This window comes from Gouania willdenowi, chromosome 10, assembly GCF_900634775.1.
Source record: "Gouania willdenowi chromosome 10, fGouWil2.1, whole genome shotgun sequence".
Lineage (NCBI taxonomy): Eukaryota > Metazoa > Chordata > Actinopteri > Blenniiformes > Gobiesocidae > Gouania > Gouania willdenowi.
This window is the reverse complement of record NC_041053.1, coordinates 39937711-39962324: the sequence shown is the minus strand read 5'-3', so window position 1 is coordinate 39962324 and position 24614 is coordinate 39937711. Positions and strand designations below refer to the sequence as shown.

At 36.7% G+C, this 24614-nt stretch overlaps 1 protein-coding gene across 1 annotated transcript in view; it reads left to right on the top strand.

The window, feature by feature from the left end:
• Positions 1-24614, top strand: part of ppargc1b (peroxisome proliferator-activated receptor gamma, coactivator 1 beta) — a 108567-nt gene that overhangs the window by 70835 nt on the left and 13118 nt on the right. The window contains exons 3-6 of the mRNA XM_028459331.1: positions 2842-3042; positions 14455-14580; positions 18824-19778; positions 21493-21538. Coding sequence (XP_028315132.1) covers positions 2842-3042; positions 14455-14580; positions 18824-19778; positions 21493-21538 — 1328 coding nt within the window. The remainder of the gene's footprint in view (positions 1-2841; positions 3043-14454; positions 14581-18823; positions 19779-21492; positions 21539-24614) is intronic.

Genomic DNA, 24614 nt, shown 5'->3' with positions numbered 1-24614 from the left:
TATTTTTTCTCTGTTATTGTATTAGTTAAATTGGTCATTATTCTAAATACTGAGATGAAATGATATTGTCTCTGGTTCACTATTTCCATTTACGTTGTTTTCATTTCGTCGACTTACCCCGAATCAAATGTCAAATCAAAAAGTGCCAAATGTTTCCTCCCTGTTTTGACTTTTGAAACTAAAACCGTGAATAGATTTAGTCCTGAGCTGTCGATGGGGTCCTGGACCCGATTGAAGGTCAGAGCAGTGGGTTTGTTTTCCAACCGCGTGAGACTTAACGTGGTAAACATGTGTTGATTTGATTCATTTCGCCGCTGTAACACGATCCTAGCACGCACACACACACACACACACACACACACACACACACGTGTTGGCCTGGGAAGCACTCGCTACGTCTGCCAAAGTGTACTTTACACCCAGACGCTCGTCCGAGCCTCACCTGACCCTGAGCTGAGAGCTGGCCAGCGTGTCCCGCAGGAAATACATTTCCTCGATGTGCTGCGTGTAACGTGATGATGATAAGGACCGATCGAGTTTAGATCACAACGATGTTCCAGCTCAGCTTCACAGAGACGCAGAATCCAACAAAAATCCTGCGTTAGCTCAGACATGTTAACTTCCCTGATACTCTGAACCAATGAAAAACAAGAGAGCAACATAATTACAGTGAAAGTATGTGTCTGTTGTTGATGTTTGAGAATATCTTCTTAATGAATGTCTTGTTTTTTGTGGTATTTTTACATTTGTGTATAGTTTTTTGCTTTGTTCTGTGTTGGTTTTGTATTTTATTTGTTCTTTTAATTTCTTACTGTGTTGTCGTTTGATTGGTTTGTAAGATTTTAATATTTAGTGGGTTTTTTTTATTTGTTTTTATGTTTTTTTCAATTCATTTTATGTTGGTTTTGTTAAGTTTTTTGTTATTTTTGTTTCTTACCATGTTGGCTTTTGATTGTTTGTGTTTTGTTAATAGTTTTGTGTTGGTTTTCAGTGATTTTATGCTTTTTTTTTTTTTTACACTAAACTAACAAAAAAACTGCTATAAGTTTTCACACAATTTTTTTGCCTTCAATTTTTTTTTACAAAATTTGCAATTTTTTAAGTAAAATCAGTTTTAAAAATACATTTAAAAAGTATGATAATAAAATTGGGAGAAAAAACGGTAAAACAATTCAAAAATTGTAGATAATTGAAGTTAAATTATTGAAGATATATTTACAATTCTAATAGAATTATTTATAGTAAATCAAAATTTAAATAAAATTTAATATTTAAATATTGCAATTTATAAAAATATTATTAATACAATTATTTTATGGCACTTTCCCTGAAAAAATATACTTGGGACCAAATAAAGTTTGGTCCCAAGTATCTCCACGTTCTAAAGCATCAGATTGACTGTAATGCGTCTCCTCTGAGGTAAAATGATTCTTTTGGTTCAAAGTGAGACTCTGGACATCAGGTGACGACAGACTGTCTGTGACGTCTGTATTTTTACTTCCTTCCCCATTAGCTGACGTTAAGTGACTGTTTGTCTTCCTGCTGAGACACTCTCACGCCGACATTAACGCTAACAGACATTTGTGTTGACGACATGTGCTTTATGAGCGTGTCATGCTTCATTTTTAGGGTCTGACGGCGACAGCTGGAATGGGAACAGATGCATTACCGTCTTAACATTTAAAAGCTTTGTTTTTATGTGTTAAGATAACGATCGCTGCCATTTTTCCATCTCTGAGAATTTTAATAAATCTAATTCTTACAGTAGATCCTGATCCTGAAAACTTGAGTAATGTGTTTAAAGTTTTCTTTCATTCAGACAACTTTGTTCAGGAAATGTACAGTAATGACCTCTTGACATGTCAACTGCCAGTCTTCATCAGAGGCATCTGCTGATTGCTTTGATGTGTCCTTATAAGTTCTTTCTGAGCGTGGACAGAGGTGAAAGTAATGAATTACAAGTACTCGCGTTACTGTAATTGAGATGCTTTTATAGGCGATTTGGGCCAAACATCATTTCTTGATATTATTTCTCAAAATATACAATATAAATCTCAATATTTTGAAACACAGATGGAGGATGATGGGAATATTTTACCTTTACATCTTAACCTCCCTTTTTTCTTTTTAAATTTAGATTTGATTTTCATTTTATTTTTCTTGTTTTCATTAAAATGACTTCCATCTAGAGCTGGGCAATGTGGACCAAAACTTATCTCAGTGTTTTTGCTCAAAATTGCAATATATCATATAAATCATCATTAAAAAATAAAATAATAATAATAATGTTTTACTTTATAAAGAAAAAATATGTGCTATAAAAAATATATATATATATATATATATATATATATATATATATATATACTGTATATATTGACGATATATATATATTGTCAAACTAGAGAATTTGATATCTCTTGAATCTTGATATATTGCCCAGCACTAGGTACTTGTACTTTTTTGAATATTTTTCTAAATGAGTAATTTTACTTGTACTTAAGTCCATTTTAAAAGAAGTAAAGTCATTCATTACATTTCTACACCCAACCGTTCCTGAGTAAATTATTGTTTTATATTGAGTAGAAGTACTCAGTTACAGTAACGTGAGTACTTGTAATCCATGACATGATTTTGTATTTTGCAGTGGTCTAATAATGCAGATTTTAGATTTTCCTATTGGGCCTTTTATTTCCACACCTTTTTTCTGTCAGAAAAAAGTTATTTGAATAAAAGAAAACATTTTATTCACAAAGAGGACAGTTAATGAACCCCCTGGAATGAAAACTGAAGTGTCCTCCTGATCCGTCTCCTGTGGTCTTTGTGTCCGCCCTCCTGCAGATAGAAGAGGAGAACGCGGCTCTACTGGCCGCTCTCACAGACAGCCTCGATGGCATCGTGGACGCTGAGGTTGGAGGTCTCTCCGTCTTTCCCGCCCTAGAGGAAGAACCCAGCCATAAGGACGAGGATGAGGAGGGTCTACCTCTCAGCGCTGAAGACCTGAGCCGCTCCCTGGGAGCAGAAACCGAGGATCCTTCTCTGGTAAGAATGGACGGTTTTTAAAAACATATTTTACTACTTTCTACCATAGGCGGAGTTTGAGATTCTTGCCAAGGGAATCAAAAGAAAAATTGCACAACAGAAGAAAAACCAACCTAAAGTCTCAAAAGTTTGGGTTCATTTCACTGAAAATGTATACTACACACCTGAGGTAGAACTAACTCAGGGGTGTCAAACACATTTTAGTTCAGGGGCCAAATACAGAGCAATTTGATCTCAAATGGGCCACAGATTTTATGTTGGAAAACGAATAATTGCAATATTATTGGATCATAATTTGCACTTCTGCATATACAGGTACATAAAATACAAAATGTGTCAGAAATTGAACGTATCCAACAGGATCTTCACCTTAACTTTATGAATAATTTCTGTTTAATTAAGGGAAATATTATGTCACAATTTGAGGAAAATTTAGGTATTTTTTTTTTTTCTTAATTAGAATTTTGAGTTTTTTTCAACAGTTTAACATTTAAAATGACTGCAATCATGCGATATAAGCATTGGTTAAACTGTGAGCCCCTTTAAATATTGAGTTTCATTTACACTATGATTCATGTTGTCATTTTTACTTTCTCCTGCAGGCCAAATTTGATGCTCCAAAGGGCCGTATTTGGCCCCCGGGCCACTAACGTGTCACATGAAACTAACAGTAATATGTTAGAATCAAAGCAGCAGAAAACTATTTTATAAAAAAAATAATAATAATTTGAAAGAATTTAGGAAAACTGTAATGAAAACCTTTTACCCATTTTTCACTTTCTTTCTGGTCTCTTCTTTCAACCCTTTTAAAGTCTATGTTTGCTCGTTTGTCTCACAGTCGTTGCTCTTGTTGCTAATTCCGACCCCGTTTTCCCTTTTCCCTTTCACACCGGGCTGCTGAATGCCTCCCCCCATGCTGGGGCCCCTCCATCATTCGCTGAACTAAACTTCTAGGAATAGGCCTTGTTTTTCCTCCCCACATTAACCACCTCCTGTTATCAGCCACATGCTCCACCTCTGAAACTATGAACCCATGGCAGCTTTTTCCACCCATTTACAGTAAATATCGTGCCCTACTTTCTTTCTCTGCCGGTGCACACTCAGCTCCAAAGTCTGACTAATGCAGGAACCCATCCAGCTTACTACGAGGTTTTAACTAAAAATATGGCCTGGTTGCACCTGTCGGGATGAATCCTTAGTTCACTCTCATCTCACACTTCTAGAGGGCTGCTAGCAGGTCGGTTTGTACACACACACACACACACACATGGATCCGTTGGGCCGACAAGGACACCATTGTTCAGGGGTTAGAACTAAATACCTTCAGTGTAAATCTTCACAGAACCGCTCTGATGAAAACAAGAGAGACTCAGGAAACCTGAGGAGATGGTCAAAGGCCGAGAAAGCTAGCTAATGCTAAAGCTAAAGCTACACTCTGTCCTGATTGTGTCAGAGAAGTAAACAGGAAGTGAACCAACGAATATCTTTTATTTTACCAGGAATAAAGCCGTACAACTTGAGATAAAAAAAAAAAAGGATTTGGTGAGGATTGCGGCATACAGCTTGGTACTACGTAAACAAATGAGACGGGACAAGACCAGACAAGATGAGACAAGACTGGGAAGAGAGAGGACAAGATTAGAGGAGACAAGAAGTGAAAAGATGAGATAAGACAAAGACTAGATGAGACAATTGAGATAAAATGAGACAGGATTAGCTGAGACGAGATAAGATAAGATGAAATAATATGAGAATAGAAGATGTGATGAGACGAGAAGAGATATGATATGACGACTTGAGATAAGATGAGACAAGACTAGATGGGACAAAACAAGATAAGATAAGAAAAGATATGATAAGACGAGATGTGATGAGATGAGATGAGACAAGGAAAGACATGTGAAGATGAGACAAGAAGTGAAAAGATGAGCTAAGACAAGATAAGACAAATACTAGATGAGACAAATGAGATAAAATGAGACAGGATCAGCTGAGACGAGACAAGATGAGAAGAGAAAAGAAGAGTTGAGATGAGACAAGACAAGATGAGACAAGATGAGATATGAAAAGACAAGATTTGGTTAGATGTGATGAGATGGGAAAAGAGATGTGTGAAGACAAGTATTATTGAGACAAGGCAAGGCTTGATGAGACAAGAAGAGACGGGATAAGATGAGACAAAATGGGTGAAGACTAAAAGAGATAATTGAGATATAAAAATTACCTGAGTGATTAGCTGAGACAACACTAGATCCACATATGTACTGTATACCAGAGGAGTCTCCTCATCCTTCAGCTGAAGCTGCTGTAAAAAAGGTGAAGTTTGGAAGAAATATGAAATAGATTGTTGACTTCATGAGAAGGAATTCACGTTTTTCATGAACAACTTTGGCTGAACTTTCTTAACTCTGTCAAATGACCTTGATGACTTCAGTCATTATACACACACACACACACACACACACACACACACACACACACACACACACACACACACACACACACACACACACACCATGGTTTCTCCACAGTAATCACCAGTGTGTGTGTGTCGTCGCCATATGCTGGCATGGTGACATTACTCAGGAGAACAGGTTGTTCCGCTGTGGAGCGTTCAATCTCATGAAGGCAATTGTTTATCCTAAAACAACGGGTCAGCATCAATGGAAACCATCGTTTCTACTGTTGTGTTTTCAAACAGTCGGCTCGACCTTGAAGTGTCCTTGGTTAACGTGTGAACAATGTGATGTTAATAAGTGACTCCTGCCTCTTTAACTTCACCTTCAAACCCAAGGTCACGCTTTCATAGTTTTGTCAACTTCTCCTTCACAAGGACAAGGTCCAGTAATGCTGTGCGATATAAAAATTCACTACAGGTACGGTTTAAAATTATAGCAGTGTCCCTTATTGTTGGTTTTTCCGCCCCCTGGTGACATTTCCACCGACACATTTGTAGCAAAAGTCACAAATATTCCTTCACTGAGAAGATTCTTAAAGGAGAAGTACCATTTATAAAAACTTTCACAAATACTGACCTTTACAATTTTTATTTTTATTATTATTATTATTCCTTTAATTTGATATGGACATCACAATTACATTAGTTACCCAAATGTCTTGTTTTGAGTGTGTTAGCACATGTGCTAATTTACAACCTGTCCACAGGAGGCTTTTAAAAAGGTTAAAAGTAAGAAAATTATCCATATCTTGGTAAATTGTTGTGAATTTGCTCTTTTGAAACAATATCTGGAAAAAAGATGATGCAAAATCAGGCGTTTTAGGCTTTAACAATCGCAGAAATTGGTCACAAAATCCTAAAGGTCATAGAAATATATAGATAAAGAAACCATTTTTATGTATAAATAAATATGTAATGAATATCAGTTTTCCATTTATTTAATGTAATTTTAAGGAGAAATACTATATATTGTTATCAGGATATAAATCTACCCATATTGTGATATAAAATGCACTAATGTCCAGACAATAATTGTGAGGAATGATCTTTTTTTGTGGATGTGAAGCTTTAAATGCAGACAAAAAGAGAAGAAGTGTGAGGATGAAAAGTGCATGTTTGGAGGTAAAGGTGTGATGGATGTTACTTTTTATTCCACAGCAGCAGCGATTGTTCTGCAGATGGAAGTCTGATGCTGATAGAAATGTGACGGCAGCAAAAAAGAAACAACAACAACAAAAGACCTAAAAATAAATTGAATTGGTGCACATTTTTCCTCTCCATCTATTACTTGAGAATCTGATGTGGCGTGTTTCAGCTCGCTCAGCTTTGTGCTGCTGAGATAACATGCTTTGCTTTCACATTTAGCTTCTGGATCTGTTTCTCTGCTGCTCAACTTTTCCAGAAAATCTCCTCAAAAGTTACTGAGTTTTGGACTCGGTCGCACCTTCAGGCCACAGGTTTGTGGCTTTGCGAGTCACGACTGCTTTGAGGGATTTTCTGTCAGAAATGAGATATTTCTCTAAACTGCAGACCAAACAGCCCTGAGTCATGCTAGCAGCTAGCAGCTAGCTCACACCACGTTTTTAAACCTGTCACATTTACTGGAATGAAACAAGTGAAAAACTACCTATTACTTAGTGATGCACGATGATAATCAGCACAATAAATGCACAATTTATAACATTTGCCCCGCCCTTTTACCCTTTTACCCTTCTTAGGCAGCTGGCTAAGCTAATGTGCTAAGCTAACCATCTTAAATACATAAAACGCAAAGATTCATCTTCAAGTTTCCTTATCCCACACCTATAAAGACGACACAGACACGAAACATAACACAAAATGACGACAAAAGACACAAAACATCCAAAATGACCCAAAAAACACCCAAAATTTTAAATAATTTCCAAATAGATTAAACCACAACAGAAGTCCACAAAATAAAACACCAAAAACACAGAATTACACCATAAGTACACACACCAAAAAACATAAACACCAAAATTACACAGAGAAACAAGAAAAAGCTTAAAATGACACTGAAATACACAAAATAACACCAAATATACACAAAGGACACTTAAAATGATGGCAAAAAATCACAAAATTACATGAAAAGTATACATAAAAGCAAACAAAAACAAAAATGTCACCAAAACTCCAGAGTTTCGACTCGGTTGCACCTTTAGGCATCAGGTGTGTGACTTTGCGAGTTGCTACTGCTTTGAGGGATTTTCTTTCAGAAGTGAAACATGTTCTAAACTGCAGCAAACAGCCCAGAATCATGCTAGCAGCTAGCTCACACTGCGTTTTTAAACACATTTACTGGAATGAAACAAGTGAAAAACCACTTATAACTTAGTGATGATAATCAGCACAAAAACTGCGCAATGAATAACATTTGTCCCACCATTTTACTCTTTGACCCAGCGTATGCAGCTGGGCTAACGTGCTAAGCTAACCCAAACATGGGCGATTAGTCACTGTTAAAGAGTTGCTTCACTGTAGTTTCCTTATTCGTCACCTAGAACAATGACACAAACAAGGAATATAACACAAAATGACAAGAAAAATATACAAAATGACCCAAAAAACACACAAAAACAACGAATTTTTAACCCAATTCTAAGTAAATGAAACCACATCAAAAGTCCACCAAATAATACACAAAATGATACCAAAAATACACAGTAAAACTGATAAAAACTCTCTAGATTATCCCAAAATAACACAAAAACAACAAAATAACACTAAATGTACACAAAGAACACTTAAAAAGACTTAAAATGACACCAAAAATAGACTTAAATCACCAAAAACCACACAATGACTACAAAAACACAGCAAAAAGACACGAAATGACCCAAAAAAATGCATAAATCACCACAAAATGACATCATAAAGGATTCTTGTGTAAGACATACATCTTTAAGTTTCCGTATCCCTCACCTAAAATAAAAGCTACAAAAATGACTCCATTTGGGAAGGAATATGAAACGGCCACTGCACAGAAACCTGAGCTAAACTTTCAGAAACATCATTTATTTTATTTCAGCTGCAGATCAAATGTGCCTTAATGGATGGTTTGGCTCTAGTTGTTACATTTACTAGTTCCACTCTGACAGGAACAGATCTATTCTTCTACGTCTGTAACGAAGGAGCGGAACACACTAATTGATGCACTTTATTTTGTTTGACATTGATCGTTGATATGTTTTATGTACATATATAAGTAACTTTCTTTCTGCTTATGCGTTGTTAAAAACAAAAGGAACAAAAAAAAACTACAAAAATGGAAGTTCATTTGTTTATTTATGATAACGTATTTTTTATGAGACAGATTTAAAATACATGTCTTGGATTTGTTTTAAATGTAAACATTTTGTGAGAAAAACATTTTTTTTTTGGTTTTTTATGAGTTATTGGATCAAACGTTAGCTTTATTTCCCCCCAGATTTGTATAAATTCAACCACAGATATTTATAACTGTTTTTTTTGGGGTTGGAAAGCTCTGGATTTGACTGATTGATTTTTGCTCCATCAAGCAGCACTAAATGATTTCCATTTTTTGACATGAAGCAGAATATTTCCCTTCACTCGACATAAATCTGCGTATATTTCACCTCGGCTCTGTTTCCATTACTCACACGATTAGTGGCAGAAAATAGTGAACTGACATTCATGTTTACTCACCCAGAAAACTCTGCTGTAATAACATTATGAGGAGACTGTGTGTGTGTGTGTGTGTGTGTGTGTGTGTTCCTTTTCCATCAGTTGAGTGCTTTATAGTCACATGACTACTGTCCATCATTAGTTAATGTTAAATGCTGCCCTCTGCTGGTAGGAGCTGATATAATCTACACTTCCTGTTTTATTGACTTTACAAGGAATATTTACATTTATTGATAGTGATATGACACATATCTGACACACATATGGTATATATGTGCAGGTTTTTGGAAGACAAAATAGAGCTAATAGTATTTTCTTTTTGTTATTTATTATTATTAATATTTTTTATTGATATTTAGGTCCAAATGATGACTTTTTATTTAAACGAGGTAGAGCAGGGGTGTCAAATTCATTTTAGTTCAGGGGCCAAATACAGAGAAGTTTGATCACAGATTTTTTGCGGCGAAACAAGTAATCTCAACATTATTGTGCCCTAGTTTTCACTTTTACGTATACATTAAATAGAAATTATGTAAGAATGCGACTTTATCCAAGCAGTAACTGACAGATATCAGTCTACACTTTAAATTTCCTTGATTTTGTGACGAATTTCTATTTAATTAAGGGAAATGTATGTAATAATTTTCAGGTAAATTGAAAGATTTTATAAGAATTTACATAAAAAAATAACTGCAATCATGTGATTGTGATAAGCACCAGGAAAACTGTGATTCCCTGCAAATATTGTTCAGTTTCTTTTCCACAATGGTTCATGTTTTCTCTGTCATTTTTACTTTCTCCTGCGGGCCAAGTTTGATCCTACAAAGGGCCAGATTTGGCCCTCAGGCCTCATTTTCTGACGTGATGATGATCTCTAAACAATGTATCATTCTTCTGCAAAACATCTTAAAACCAATGTGTTTATTCTCTGTAATGTAACAAAAGTGCGTTATGGCGTAGCTCCGCCCCTTTACCCTTTCACCCAGCTCAGCCAGCGCGGCTACATGCTAAGCTAACCAATACATGTGGAAAAATATTCTTAATACGACCTCCTGAAATGATCTATTCCTCATCTGTCCGTCAACAAATTGGAGGAAAAGTAAATTATCTGTGTGTGTGTTAATGTGTGTGTGGTGTGTGTGTGTGTTAGCGTACAAGGCGTTCATTGATGAAGCTTTGGATGGCGTCCAATGTGTTTGAGGGTCCGTCAGTGTTTCACACAGACACAAACCTTCAGTCCGCTCTTCACTGCCTTTAATGAGCCTCTGAGGAGGATCATCATCATCATCATCATCATCACACTGAGCCAAGCCGACACACACACACACACACACACACACACACACACACACACACAGTCCTGTTAATAACTCGTCTGACCTGGTTAGTATTCTGTTCTGTGGCTGCAGCTTTAAAACATTACAACACTAGGAAATACAGCCACTACACAACATCTGTTCTATGTTCGTGTTCTTCCTCTGCCTCATTGGTCGTACTATAATGGTACTTTCTTACAAAGGTGGACTCTTTACATCTGTTTACATGCAGCCCTTGGTCTGAGTGTGTTTATCCCATAAAGTAAAAACAAAATGACTAAAAAAAGTCTAAAATTAAGAAATTGCACGAGAGAACAACAGACATGCACAGATTTACTCTAAAAACACAGAAGGAAATTACAACTATACACAAAAATAACAGGAAAACATAACAAAATAACAAAATTACACAAAATGAGAAAAAACATACAAAATGTCAACAAAAATGCACGAAAAGAGAATTAAATACTCCAACATGACTCCAAAACTACACACATACCTGAATAACTCAGAAATAAAACATCAAGCATGCAAAAAAAGTTAACAAAATAATAACAAAAATACATATGAAGACTCCATAACCAGGCAATATGTCAAAACAAACACAAAACAGCATTCACAAAATTAGTCCAGAAAGCTAATAAACTTACAGAAATTGCACAAAAGGACAACAAAAATGCACAAAACCTCTCCAAAACACAGAAAACGGGTACACATATACACAAACGTAACACAAAATATCAATACTTAAAACTTAAACACACACGACAACTACAAATATACAGAAAAATATCGAATAAACACACAAAATAACAAGTAGATAATGACAATAATGACTCCAAAACAAGAAACGACGACTTACTTACCTGAATTACTTCAAAATATACACAAAATGACAACAAACATACTCTAAATATTCACTAAAATAAACAAAATGACAAAAATACTCATAATGACACCAAAACCACACAAAATGGCAAAACAAACACAAAACAACAGCAAACATGTACATACAGTAATTAGTCCAAAAAGCAAATAAAACTATTGAAATTGCACAAAAGGACAACAGGAATACACAAATCTTCTACAATAACACAGAAAATGGCTACACGTATACACAAACATAACACAATTATCCCCAAAATCGAGCAAACGACTACAAATATGCAGAAAAATAACAAAAACACACAAAATGACAAGTAAAACGACGATATGCATACCTGAATAACCTTAAAATAGACACAAAATGACAACAAACATACACAAAATATGTAAAAAATAAACAAAAATGCACATTATTCTAAACGGTGACATGAACGTTGATCATGTGACTTCAGGACCTCCACTGTGTCCATCACAGGTCGTATTGCATTTCCTAAACGCGTTTCCATTACATCTGTATTTTCTGCACCGTCTTCCAAAGCTTAGAGGGATTTTCTCCCTAAGCTGATTCCTATCAGCTGATACCAGCACTGCCATGAAACCAGGCAGTGGAACAAATGGATGAACGGGAAGATGAGAGGCGCAAAAAAAAAGAAAAGAAACTATAGTCTATGAGTGAATCATATCCATTTATAGGAGAACGGGAAGTGGAAACTGCAGGGAAGACTCCGGAAGGGTTAATCTGATAGAAAATAAAGGATGAAGTTAAAGTGAAGCTGAGGACTGGCGTGTATGACGAACGATAGGAGGAGAGAAGACAGGGATCTGATGAAAGAAGGATGTTATTCCACAGAGAGGGAGAATGGCTGGATGTGTAATAATAGGAAACGTGAAGGTGTGGTGTCGCTGTCAGCTTTAGTGAAGTGATAAATGAGCCGAATACGCTGACCTTCACGAACATTATTCCCCTGGACAAACATCTATCTGCTGCCTGTTAACATTTGACAGAATTTAGATTAAAAAATTGGACCTGAGCGGCTGAAGGAACCACATGTTGGACACCGTCATTATTCCCACTTCACATTGTCCAGGTCTGCTTTTATCTCCCAGTAACACAAACACGGTTAAAGAAACGAGTCCTTCTGTCATCCAGGGTCTGTTGGTTTTTGTAGCTCGGTCCAGACGACTAGATCCTGATGACTCGTCACTTTCACACGTCCAAACGGTGGGGGTTGATTAGCCGTGATTAGCTTATTAGCTCTACACAATAGGCTTAACTTCAACTACAGTTGCCTAAACTAGGCCTCGAGAAACAAGGCTGTGTTCAAAATGTCCCACTCTGCACTACGCTCTACAAACTCAGTGAATATATACTGTCTACTAGGGATGTAACGATTGATCGTAAGGCAGTTAAAAATCGATTCATAGGTATCACGGTTGATATCAATTTTTTGAAAAATGAATCGCAGTACTTTTTTTAACCAGCAGAGGGCGCTATCCACAATCGTAGGCGGCGGGCGGAGTCTGCTAATACTTTCTGTCTGGCTGCCTTCTACTCTTAAATATGTAAATAAATGATTCATTACCCCTTAAGCACCGAAATTATATCTGTAATATTACTTGAATATCTGTAAAAGTCACATTTTTCTATTAGCTCTGTCTGCTAGCATAGCTTCTCTTCTTCACTGCAAGATATCTGCATGCCAACCGACCACTGGGTTACCAGCGCCCTCTGCTGGTCCAAACAAATATGACGTAAATCAGTGTAATCATGGTTTTTTTTTTTTTTTTTAAAGTCCAATTGTTAAGGCACAAAATACATTTTCAGTTGCACTTTTAAAAAGAAAAAGAACTATTATGCAGTTTTGCATTGTTTATTATAGAACCAGAATTTAAATTAATAGGCTTCATTTTCATTTGTATTATAACTTTATTTCTTTCATTCAAGATTTATTTTTAGTTAAATTGCATTGTTTTGAATTGTTTATCAAGGAATTCTTTTGATAATGAAAAATAAAAGGAAAATAGTACAGTATTTTCTAGTTTTTTTCCCAAAAAAAAAAATTGTCTACAGTCCCATTTTGTAAAATAAATCGTGAGAGAATCGTATCGTGAACCCAGTATCGTGAATCGAATCGTATCGGGAATTGAGTGAATCGTTACATCCCTACTGTCTACTATATAATAGCTTGATGAGCGTTCCCAAGATGCATCTGGAACCTACAGCGTTTAAAACCTTGTTCACACTGAGGCTAAATATCTCTGTTGATTCGCCACCTTTACTTTGAAAGTTCTGAAAACATTTTAAGTTACAAAGTGACCAAGTAGAATATCACCATGTGCTCATTTCATCCATAAAACTCACGTTACACACATTTCATTCACACGTTTTCAGAGATTTTCAGAGACCCTTCATTGTACTACTGATTAAACTTCCTGTTTACTTCAAAACAAGAGCCCTATTTACAAAAGTGTTAAAAAAAAAAAAAAAAGCTAGTGGAAGACAAGAAAATAAACTTTTATTTTGAAAAGGAGATCTTTGGTTTTTAGCTTGAAGACGGTCACAGGATCATTTTACATTCTGCTCGCAATGCATCATGGGACGGTTGAGTAGGACTAGTGTGTACACCGTGCATACATAAAAAATGTCCCCATATAGTATACGTCTGGGTATTTTCCATATTATCTAACATGAACGCACTACATGGTCATTATGACGTCAGACTTAGTATAAATAGTACGTTATTATGACATTTTGAACACAGCCCATGTCTAAATATAGGGATGATCACAGAAAATGCAGATTATCTTTATTCAAAATCTTGCCCTAATATGACACGTAAATATCACACATTTATACGATTTTTTTCCCTGGAAATGCGGTGACTGAATGTCTAGTAAACGTAGCAAAAGGACGAATATAACTCGTAATCTTGTTCAAAATCTCTGCTTTATTGTGATATTATACCTACTTAGCATGTTTGCTACGCTTTTAGGAGTTTAAAAAGCAGTAAAATCATCAAAACAGGTAAAAGTGATAAATACTGAAACGGTAAACTGACGTTGACGTCGTTCTCTCTTCCTCAGCTGATGAAGCTGCTGCTGACTCCTCCCAACGTGCCCACGGGTGCCGACGCACACAAAGATGGAGTCCACGGGCGTCGCTACGGCAACAGAAGCCTCCACCTACGACCCTTCAGACCTCTGGCCAAGGTAAGCCCCTCATGGTCGGTGCTGAAATAACACCATTTAATCACGTAATTAAAATCTCGTGGAAATTCTATTTTTTATTATTTATTTTATCTTGATCACTGTTCTTCACTGCACAGGTTAAAGCGGGGAAAGAAGTCAATAAAGTGGTCGTCTAAGTGATTAGCATGCTAACTTTATGTACAGGATCCCACTGCTGTGCTACGTTGTTAAAGTAGTAGTTTCAGCGTTTTTTTTCTGTGTGCTAACTTGATTTATTACATCCCACTGCTGTGCGACATTATTTAGGTAGTCGTTTTAGCTTTTTTAAATGTGCTAACTTTATTTACAACATTCCACTGTTATGCTATGTTTATAAAGTGGTAGTTTTAGCGTTTAGCGTGCTAACTTTATTTACAACATCCCACTGCTGTGCTATGTTAGTGGTCGTTTTAGCAATTAGCATGCTAACTTTATGTACAGCCTCCCACTTCTGCGCTATGTCATTGAAGTACTCCTTTCAGCGTTTTTATAAGTGTACTTTTATTAACAACATTCCACTGCTGCGCTACATTGTTAAAGTAGTCGATTCAGCATTTTTAAAAATGCGCTCTTTATTTAAAACATTGCACTGCTCTGCTATGTTAATAAAGTGGTGGTTTTAGCGACTAGCACGCTAACTTTATGTACAACATCCTACCACTGTATTATGTTGTTAAAGTAGTCATTTCAGCGTGTTTTTTTAAGTGTACAAACTTTATTTACAACATTCCACTGCTGTGCTATGTTTGTGGTCGTTTTAGCGATTAGCATGCTAACTTTATGTACAACATCCCACTGTTGTGCTACGTTGTTAAAGTAGTCATTTCAGCGTTTCTTAGTGTGCTAAAAATTCTTTAACAACATTCCACTGCTGTGTTATGTTTTTAAAGTGGTAGTTTTAGCGTTTAGCATGCTAACCTTATTCACAACATTCCACTGCTGCGCTACATTGTTGTTAAACTAGTTGTTTCAGCGTTTTTCTAAATGTAGCTACTAAAGTTATCGACAACATCTCACCTATTTTGAACACTGCTTTAACGGTGATAAAATATTTAATCACATTAAGAAAATCACGAGTTAATGAGTTAATAACTTTAGTGTTAACATAAAATGACAGAATGGTGATGGCGCCCTTTTTAAATCCAATCCCAGATCGTAATAGAAGGTCTTAAAGGTCACATGGTTTGCTGTTTCCACAGGAGTTGTCCTCTTTGACCTTGATTATGAGCTCCCCTAAAGATTAATTAACCCTAAATTCTATAGATTTGCATCCGAACCGTTACGTGATTTGTTTTTTTATCGCTTGTAAGAGCCGCGTTTTGTTGACACACCAGACCTGTGAAATGCCCTTCGAAAGCGGCTCTTTATCGGAGTAGAAACATGTGGTAAAAGCCTGCGTTCCTCTGCCCAGCGCAGCATTAACCTCTAACGCTTAGATTGGCTTTCAGGGAAGAGCTGAAGCATCACACCAAGGTTAATTGCTGTCACAGAGGCGTTTTTATTCCTCAGGAAATGGACGAGAAGGGAGAAAGAAATGGGACAAATGCCACCGAGCCTTTTGGGGGATTAGTGAGTCACAGAGTCACACGTTGGATTGGACGGCTCAAAAACAAGTCAAATTAAACGTATCATTATAGTAATACTTAAGGCCTGATTATCTATTTAATGCGTTATAGATGCTAAATAGTCATTGTCATTTTCCAAAGCTGTAGCTAATGACAGGGACTGTTTGTGTGCATTTATTCAGCGTGTTTTAACATGCAGGTGTTCCTGGCACAGCTTTACCTACAGATGGCTGCAGGTATTGATAGAAGAACAATTGATTTTCTTCTTGTTTTCTCCACATCATCGACTTTCCCAGCGATAGCAAACCATTATGGTGTTTCTCGCTCTTGTGTTCAGCAAGCGAAATAGAACATGTCTCCACCACTTCAGCTACGACAACAACAAAAACAACTAAAAAGCAAAAACACTCATAATGGGAACTAAAAGACAGAGAAATTACAGCAAAAAATACACAAAATGACCTCAAAAAGACAAAAAATAACTCCAAAAACACACAAAATGTCAACACAAAAGCACATAATGACTGTAGAAAAACACAAAACAACAAAATAAAACACACTGAAAAAAACAAAAACATAAAATGTCAACAAAAAATGACAAGAAAAATGCAAAAATTGACTAAAACAATACATTAATACATTAAAACCGAAAAATGTACCGAATGAAAATCAGCTTGTGCTTATTTCAGTGCTTTTTTAGTGTCCTAAAATTATACATTTTATTTTGAAAAGAAGTGGCTTCAAGGGGAAAACTTTGGCAAAGTAATAACGTATTTATTTAAAAGATCAATCAAAGAACATTTAATCCGTAAACCTTTGTCATTTTTGTTGAATTTTACATTTTTCCTTTTTTAAACACACGTTTGATAATTATTATTAAAGTTATTGCATGGAAAAGCCCTGAAAAGGTTCTATGTAATGATTTGAGATTCACTTAAACCTTCAAACGTCTGAACTGAGGACGATTGTTGATGATTAAAAGTAGAAAATGAACTTTTAAGCCAGAGTCTGGTACAAACATCTCTGTTTTTAAAACTTAATGTATTTGTACGCTGTCCTAATAAATTAATAAATGAAATGAAAAGAAAAAAAAGACTGTCGGAAGTCAGACGCTTAACGTAACCGCTACTGTAGCCGCTAATGCTAACTGTTTTCGCCACCTTCATGCAGCCCAGAGCTCTCCATCATTCCTTTTTATTCTGGAATCAAAACTCAAAGCGTGCAGAGACCTTCAGCTGCTGCTCATGATAGATGCCACGTTGGGAGCGAAAAGACATTTACAACACGGCCAGCGGTGTATGACTTAGCCGTAATTGGATAGCTGCTAGCATTGTGCTTCAAGTGGCCATTGATTACATCTCCTGTCATTTATCTTGTACTCAGACCAGACTTTGGATACACGAGGAGAACCTACAGAACGAGTCAAGGCTGTATCTCTCACATACACACACGTGTGTTAGCATAGTGTGTGTGTGTGTGTAGTGGAGACAGATGGCGGGAGGATTGACTGACAGGGCAGGAGGGCAACCGTGAATCAGTTTTTTTTCCACTCCGTATGAGTAATAAAGGAATGCGACATCTCGTCACAGCTGTACACTGAATCATCCCGACTCACAACGACTAACAGAATTTACCGCCGTGCATCACGTGAACTGGTATCCAGGGCAGGAAACACACAAAACACTCCTTCATGGACGTGGGTTTTTTGCACATTATTTTCCAATGATGCTTATGGAACAAAAATAAATAAATAGTCATTTATATTCTGTATAGCTTTGGTCTAGTTTTAGCTAATGATAAGTAATTACTTTTCACTGGTGCACTTTAAATTATCGTGTTGTAGTTCAAGGGTTCTCAACCTTAGGGTCAGGACCCCATTTGGGGTCGCGAGACACTGGGAGGGGGTCGCTATTTTTGCTTATTTTTATCCTTTTTCTGCAACTACACCAAGATTGCCATATTTTAACCTATTTTCATCACTATTTTTACATTACTCCCATTTTTGACACTTTTATGTCACATTTCAATGCCTTCTCTGCACAGTTTTTCCACTTTCACGACATTTTTAACATTTATAAACATTATAAACCCTTTTCAGCACTTTTCCCATGATTAGTTTAAAGAAGTTGTTCCTACTTTTTAAATTACATTACCCCAACACCTCCTCCCCCATTTATTCCACTTTTAAACCAATATTGACATTTTGAACCCTTTTTACCACTTTTTCTGTCTGTTTTTTGCCACTTTTAACCAATTTCTGTGGTTTTTAAAATCCCATTTCACCTTTATTTTTGGTCATTTTTGGCCCATTTTATTTGTGATTGAAACTAGGATTTACATCTGTAAGATGACTATAGGCTGACATCTGTCATTAGCATGAATAAGGTGTCATGAAGGCTGTCTTTAAGTGTTGTTTGTTAAATTATGACACATTTGGAGCTATGTTGGCGTGTTTCAGGTTAGATGGAGTTAGACGGGGTTAGGGTACTTATCGACACCCTTCATGACACCTTATTCATGCTAATGACAGATAATGACAACTTAATGTCAGCCTTATGTAAAAAAAAAAGCGTTACCAAACTTTTTATTTAGTTTTTCTTTTGTCATAAAGAAGAACATTTTTATTCACTGGTCTAAAAGTGATGTTTGTGTGTCCTCAGAGTGACCTCCATCAGAAGCGGAAGCCCCGAGCGGTTCGTCCAGCGGGTCGCCTCTGCACCGAGCTGCACCGCCACCTCACCACCGCCCAGGACACCGAGGACACCCCCACCCCCGACACGGAGGAGGACGAGGAGGAAGAGGACGAGGACAGTGATTCTGAGGAGGACGAGGACAGGGAGGAGGAGGAGTCTTCCAGCAGCGAGGTGGAAGCTAGCGTTAGCGTTGAAGCGGCTAAACCTCAGTTCAGCTCAGAGAAGGAGCTGCGCTCGGTGGTGGAGCTGATCACCTACATGCACACCTACTGCCTGCCCACGCGCAAGCAGCAGCAGAACTGGGAGCGCAAGGACCGAGACCTCTCCAAGCCTCGGGTCCGACCGGACTCCATCGCCCGACCTACCGCCACAAACTCTCACAGCAGAGTGGTACTGGTGGTCAGTCCTGGGACCGGTGGGAGCCTCACTGGGCCGACCAATAGGAAGCTTCCTTTCGCTAGACGAAGGGAGATCAAGGCGAACTCGCTGCTTCGGGAGCTGCTGCAGCAGAGCGGCTCGTTCGATGTGAGCAAGCCCTACAGACTGCACAGCCCCCCGTACTCCCACTCCCCTTCTGCCCCGCCCACCATCCCTAAACCACAGAAAGACACTTCCTCCCCCGAGAGAAGGAACTCCCCCTCCGAGCCTCCTCAGAGTCTGGAGGACGATGGTGGTTCTTTCTCCGTGCGGCGCTCTAGGCGACTAGCGTCCTTCCCTAGCCGCTTCGCCAAGAGGCTTCGGCCTGGACGGGCGAGGGACGAGGAGGGGGTGGACAGGGATGGGAGGGAGGACGGCAGGGCGTTGATCAAACTTTTGCCGACTCTAGCGGGAGGCGGGACTACGACGGAGAATCAGGCGGAACAGTTGGCGTCGACCAATGAGAGCATGAAGACTTCTGAGCCCAACAAACTCTGCTGCCACGGTTAGAAAAACAAACGTATTAAACACCAACAAATATTAAAATGGCTTCTAGATTAATGTCAATAATTAAATATCTTAGAATCAATATTATTTTTATAATAATAGATGTTGGATGAAACTGTAAATTTCCAGTTTTCGATATTAACCCACAGTGGTATCTACATAGATTCCTTCCTATGAGTTTGCATTAGCTTAGCTGTTAGCTGTGAGCTCGTTAAATATGTACGAAATAGAGAAAAAACCTTTTATGACAGAATATACGTGAACAAGCAATTTCTAGGAAACGTCACTACCCAATCTTTTCACGGACCAGATCCTTTCAACGCATGTGCGTAGACTACGTAACGTCCTTCAGTCCTTTACGACAGAGCTACTGGGACGTGATATTTGACTGTAAACTGACCATATGACGTTTGTTAAATATTTTTAATAGTACACATGTAAAAATGTGACTGTTTTGTGGTGTTTTTGTTTATTTAAGAAAAAAAAAACACAACACTGACAATCAAAAAACAAACAGAAAATAAGATAAAAACCAAAATAAATTGAAATTCACTCAAAACTTACATTTCTAATTCTTTCTAAATAGCAGAGTTTCAACCTCTTTAAATAGTACACAAACTGCTGTAACGCGCATGCGTTGAAAGGATCTGAAAGGATCTGCTGCGTGAAAGGATTCGTTTTGGGACTTCCTGTTTTGACAGGAAATGACCCGTATTGGAAGGTCCGGGCAGGAAGTCCAAACAATGCTTTTTTCCACCACTAGTTAACACCGTAACACCATAAACAAAGTAAACAAAACTTGAGGCAGAACAACAGATATTGTTTTTTTTATATTGGTTTGAAAAATCAATAACGACGTCAATCGATTTATGATCATTACATATAATTTCAGGACATCCCACGCACTTCGGTCTCAAAAAATTCTGAAAAGTTTACCAATTGTTCCTTCTTAATTAAATAATCACACTGTAAATTTTTAATTTGATCGGATTCATACTTTTTGTGATATGGATAATTTAGTGAGGGGGGGGGGGGGGGGGGGGGGGTGATGATTTTTGCTCGTCCTTATTTTTTTTCCATTTTCATCTTCCAATATCTCAGGAACTCCATCACATAGGAAACTGTAATGTGATATATTAATAAGCTCCACCTACTCTCTCAGAATATATAAATAGATCTGCTATACATCCTATCTGGTGGACATGATAAACGCTTTGGGTCTAGAACATATTTGGGTCTTCAGTAAACTACTTAGCATATGTCTCAGCTCCCTGTAATGTGATCAGCTTAGAGCTATGAACATAGACTGTTCACATCACTAATGATTAGTCACAGATATGTATTGGTTCGAGGCTCACACGCTCTTAAAATTAGAAAAAAAAAAGCCAGTAATGGCCAATAACTGCATGTGAGAACGTAAGAAAACATCTGATCTCTGTTTTCATTTATAGAATAAAAGTTACTATTTCTTGGGATATAAAACATTTTTTTTTTTAAGTGACTTCTTTATTTTCATTTTGGACTTAAGCTTTTGTTATTTCAGCACTCGCCGATATTGAAAATCCTTTACATGAGGCCATTGTAGCTTGACTCTGTGTCTTATGATCATAATTTATGGTTTATTAGTTTTTCACTGGTAACATAACATGCCTATGTATTGATCTGGTGTGTTTAATCAATGGCTCTGACTGGTTTTCTGATTGATTTTCTAGAAAAGCGAGCTTGCCTCTGTCTGCCTCTCGTCCAAAAGTCTACTGGGTGAGTATCTGCAAACCATGCATCAACTGAACAAAAAACAGTTCTTTTAAACGTATATAGGGAAGTTTGTCAGTTTATCCCGAGAACTGTCGTTGTGTTGGCAGCACATTTTGTTCACATTTACCATGAAAGAATTATTGCTGCTTCAGCGGCTGCAGACGACCCTGATGACTAATGTGAACACGAACACGGGAAAGAACAAAGGTTTTTGTCACTTTGTTTAGTCTGTTGTCATTTTGTCAGTTTTTGTTTTTTGTGATTTTTTTATAAATGTGTTCATTTTGTGTATTTTTTTTGTCATTTTGCACATTTTATTATGTGTAATTCCTCTGTCATTTTGTGTATTTTTGCATATTTGTGTCGTCGTTTTGCTTATTTTTGTTGTCATATTCCTATTTTTGCTGTCATTTTGCATATTTTTGTTGTCCTATTCTTATTTTTATGTCACTTGGGGTATTTTTGTTGTAAGTGTGTGTATTTTTCTGTCATTTTGAATATTTTTGTTCATGTCATTTTGTGTATTTTTCTGTCATTTTGAATATTTTTCTGTCATTTTTAATGTTTGTTGTCATTGTATGTGTTTTTCAATCATTTTGCATATTTTTGTTGTCCTTTTGTGTATTTTTCTGTCATTTTGCATATGTTTTTGTGTCGTATTCTTTAATATTTTGTATTTTTGGAGTCATTTCAGGTATTTTTCTGTGCTTTGATGTTTTCAAACGGCTCTAATTTCACAGCACAATAGGCTAGCGAGGCTCACAGTGATTCTTAATTAAATAAAAATGTAATTATTGAATTTATCTGAAAACCCAACATATTTATTTTATCTTCTCTGCTGCAGATGTAGCTCACTGTAAAGATTATAATGAAACAAATGTCTGCTAATTAAAAAATTGTGGAATACGATTTTCTCGGAAAAGCTATTTATAAAATCCAGTATTTTTTGTTTAAATCAAGCAAATGTAATCAGTGACCTTTCATTCAGTTAGTTTTTTTTTTTTGTATAGTTTATATATCTTGAATTCATCCCATGGAGCTGTTTCTTACCTCCAAACAGACGCACATTTCTGATGTCGTTGCCCTAATAGCTGCTCAGCGCCAATAAAAAGGTGAAATACACCCGGAAGAGGAATAAATTCTGAGTGAAACACAAATATTCCCTCTTACTAATGTTAGCTCGGCTCTTTATGGCGTATTATTTCACGGTGTGATGCAAACTGATTATTAATGAGCACTAAGTGGGCTTTCATTAGGGACGATTGCTTCATTTGCACTAATGTAATGTCTTCAAACACGCTGTTAATCACCTGTGATGGAAACTGCACGGATGTGCTTTACTTATGCACGTAATCCAAAGCTAAAAAGGTGGAATATTGAAACATTAGCTGGGTTTGTTATCTCCTGTTAGAAAAGGAACAAAGAGTTTTTCACTCTGAGATCTGTAATGACTCAAAGCTCCAGGACATTTCTCACATTTCCCTTTTCACATTAACCTCCAGAGTCCCGACTCATCCAAACTCTGGAGCAGAAATGTGCAACTGGAGGCCAGGGGGCCACATGCGGCCCTCGGTCTCATTTTTTTCAGCCCTCAAAGCAAACGCACAGAATAATAGAAAAATACAAAAAAACAATAGAGAGATTAAACAAAATGACTCCAAAAAAAAACACAAAATGACTGAAAAATACACAAAACGACAAGAAAAACACACTAAATGACTCCAAAAACACAGATTGTGACTACAAACATATGCAATAATAAACAAGGAGACTTCCAAAGACATACAAAAATACACAAAAGGATACAAATCCATGAAAAAAAAACAAATAAAATACACAAAATGACTCACAAGACGACTACAAGAATACATAAAAATAAACCAAACAATAAAAAATACACAAAATGACAAAAAAGCAATAATGAACAAAACGACAACAAAAAATAGACAGAATCGCATAAAGATTGACAAAACATCAGCAATAATACACAAAATGACTCCCAAAGACATACTGTATAAAATTACAGGAAAATTCACAAAAGAGCAATAAAACGACCACACAAAACTAGGGATGTAACGATTAATCGTAAGGCAGTTAAAAATCGATTCATAGGTATCACGATTGACATCGATACTTTGAAAATTGAATCGCAGTACTTTTTTGAATATGTATATATATATAATATATTTATCCTCCTCTTGTCCAGCAGTCTACGCGGCGGGCGGAATCTGCTACTTTCTTTCTGGCTTCTACTCTTAAACATGTTCATAAATGATTCCTTTCCCCTTTAGCACTGAAAGAATATCTGTAATATTACGTGAATATCTGTAAAAGTCACATTCGCATGGCAACCGACTACTGGGTTACCAGCGCCCTCTGCTGGTCCAAACAAAAATCTGACCTAAATACAGTGAAATGACTGTTTGTCCAATTGTTAAGGCACAAAATACATTTTCAGTTGCACATTGAAAAGAAAAAAAACTATTATGCAGTTTAGCATTGTTTACTATAGAACCAGAATTTAAATTAATAAGCTTCTTCTTCATTTGCATTATTCCTTTATTTATTTCATTCAAGATTTATTTTTATTTAAATTGCATTGTTTTGAATAGTTTATCAAGGGATTCTTTTGATAATGAAAAATAAAAGGAAAATAATGCAGTATTTTCTAGTTTTTTTCTCAAAAAAATAAAGGAATATTTTTCAGTCATCGTTTGTCTACAGTACCATTATGTAAAATAAATCGTGAGAGAATCGTATCATGAACCCAGTATCGTGAATCAAATCGTATCGGGAGTTGAGTGAAGCGTTACATCTCTACACAAAACAGATCCAAAGATTCACAAAATGAGTCAAAAAACAGAAAAAATACACAAAAATTTGGAAAATGACTGCAAAAACTCATAAGACGATTATAAAAATACAGAAAAGTACAAAATAATTCACAAACCAACAACATAAATACACAAAATAACTCCAGAAAAACCCACAAAATAACAACAAAAACACTTACAGTATGCTCTTTGTTCTTTCCTGTGTTAATGCTCTGATTGGTCATTTATCCAAATTCTGACATGAA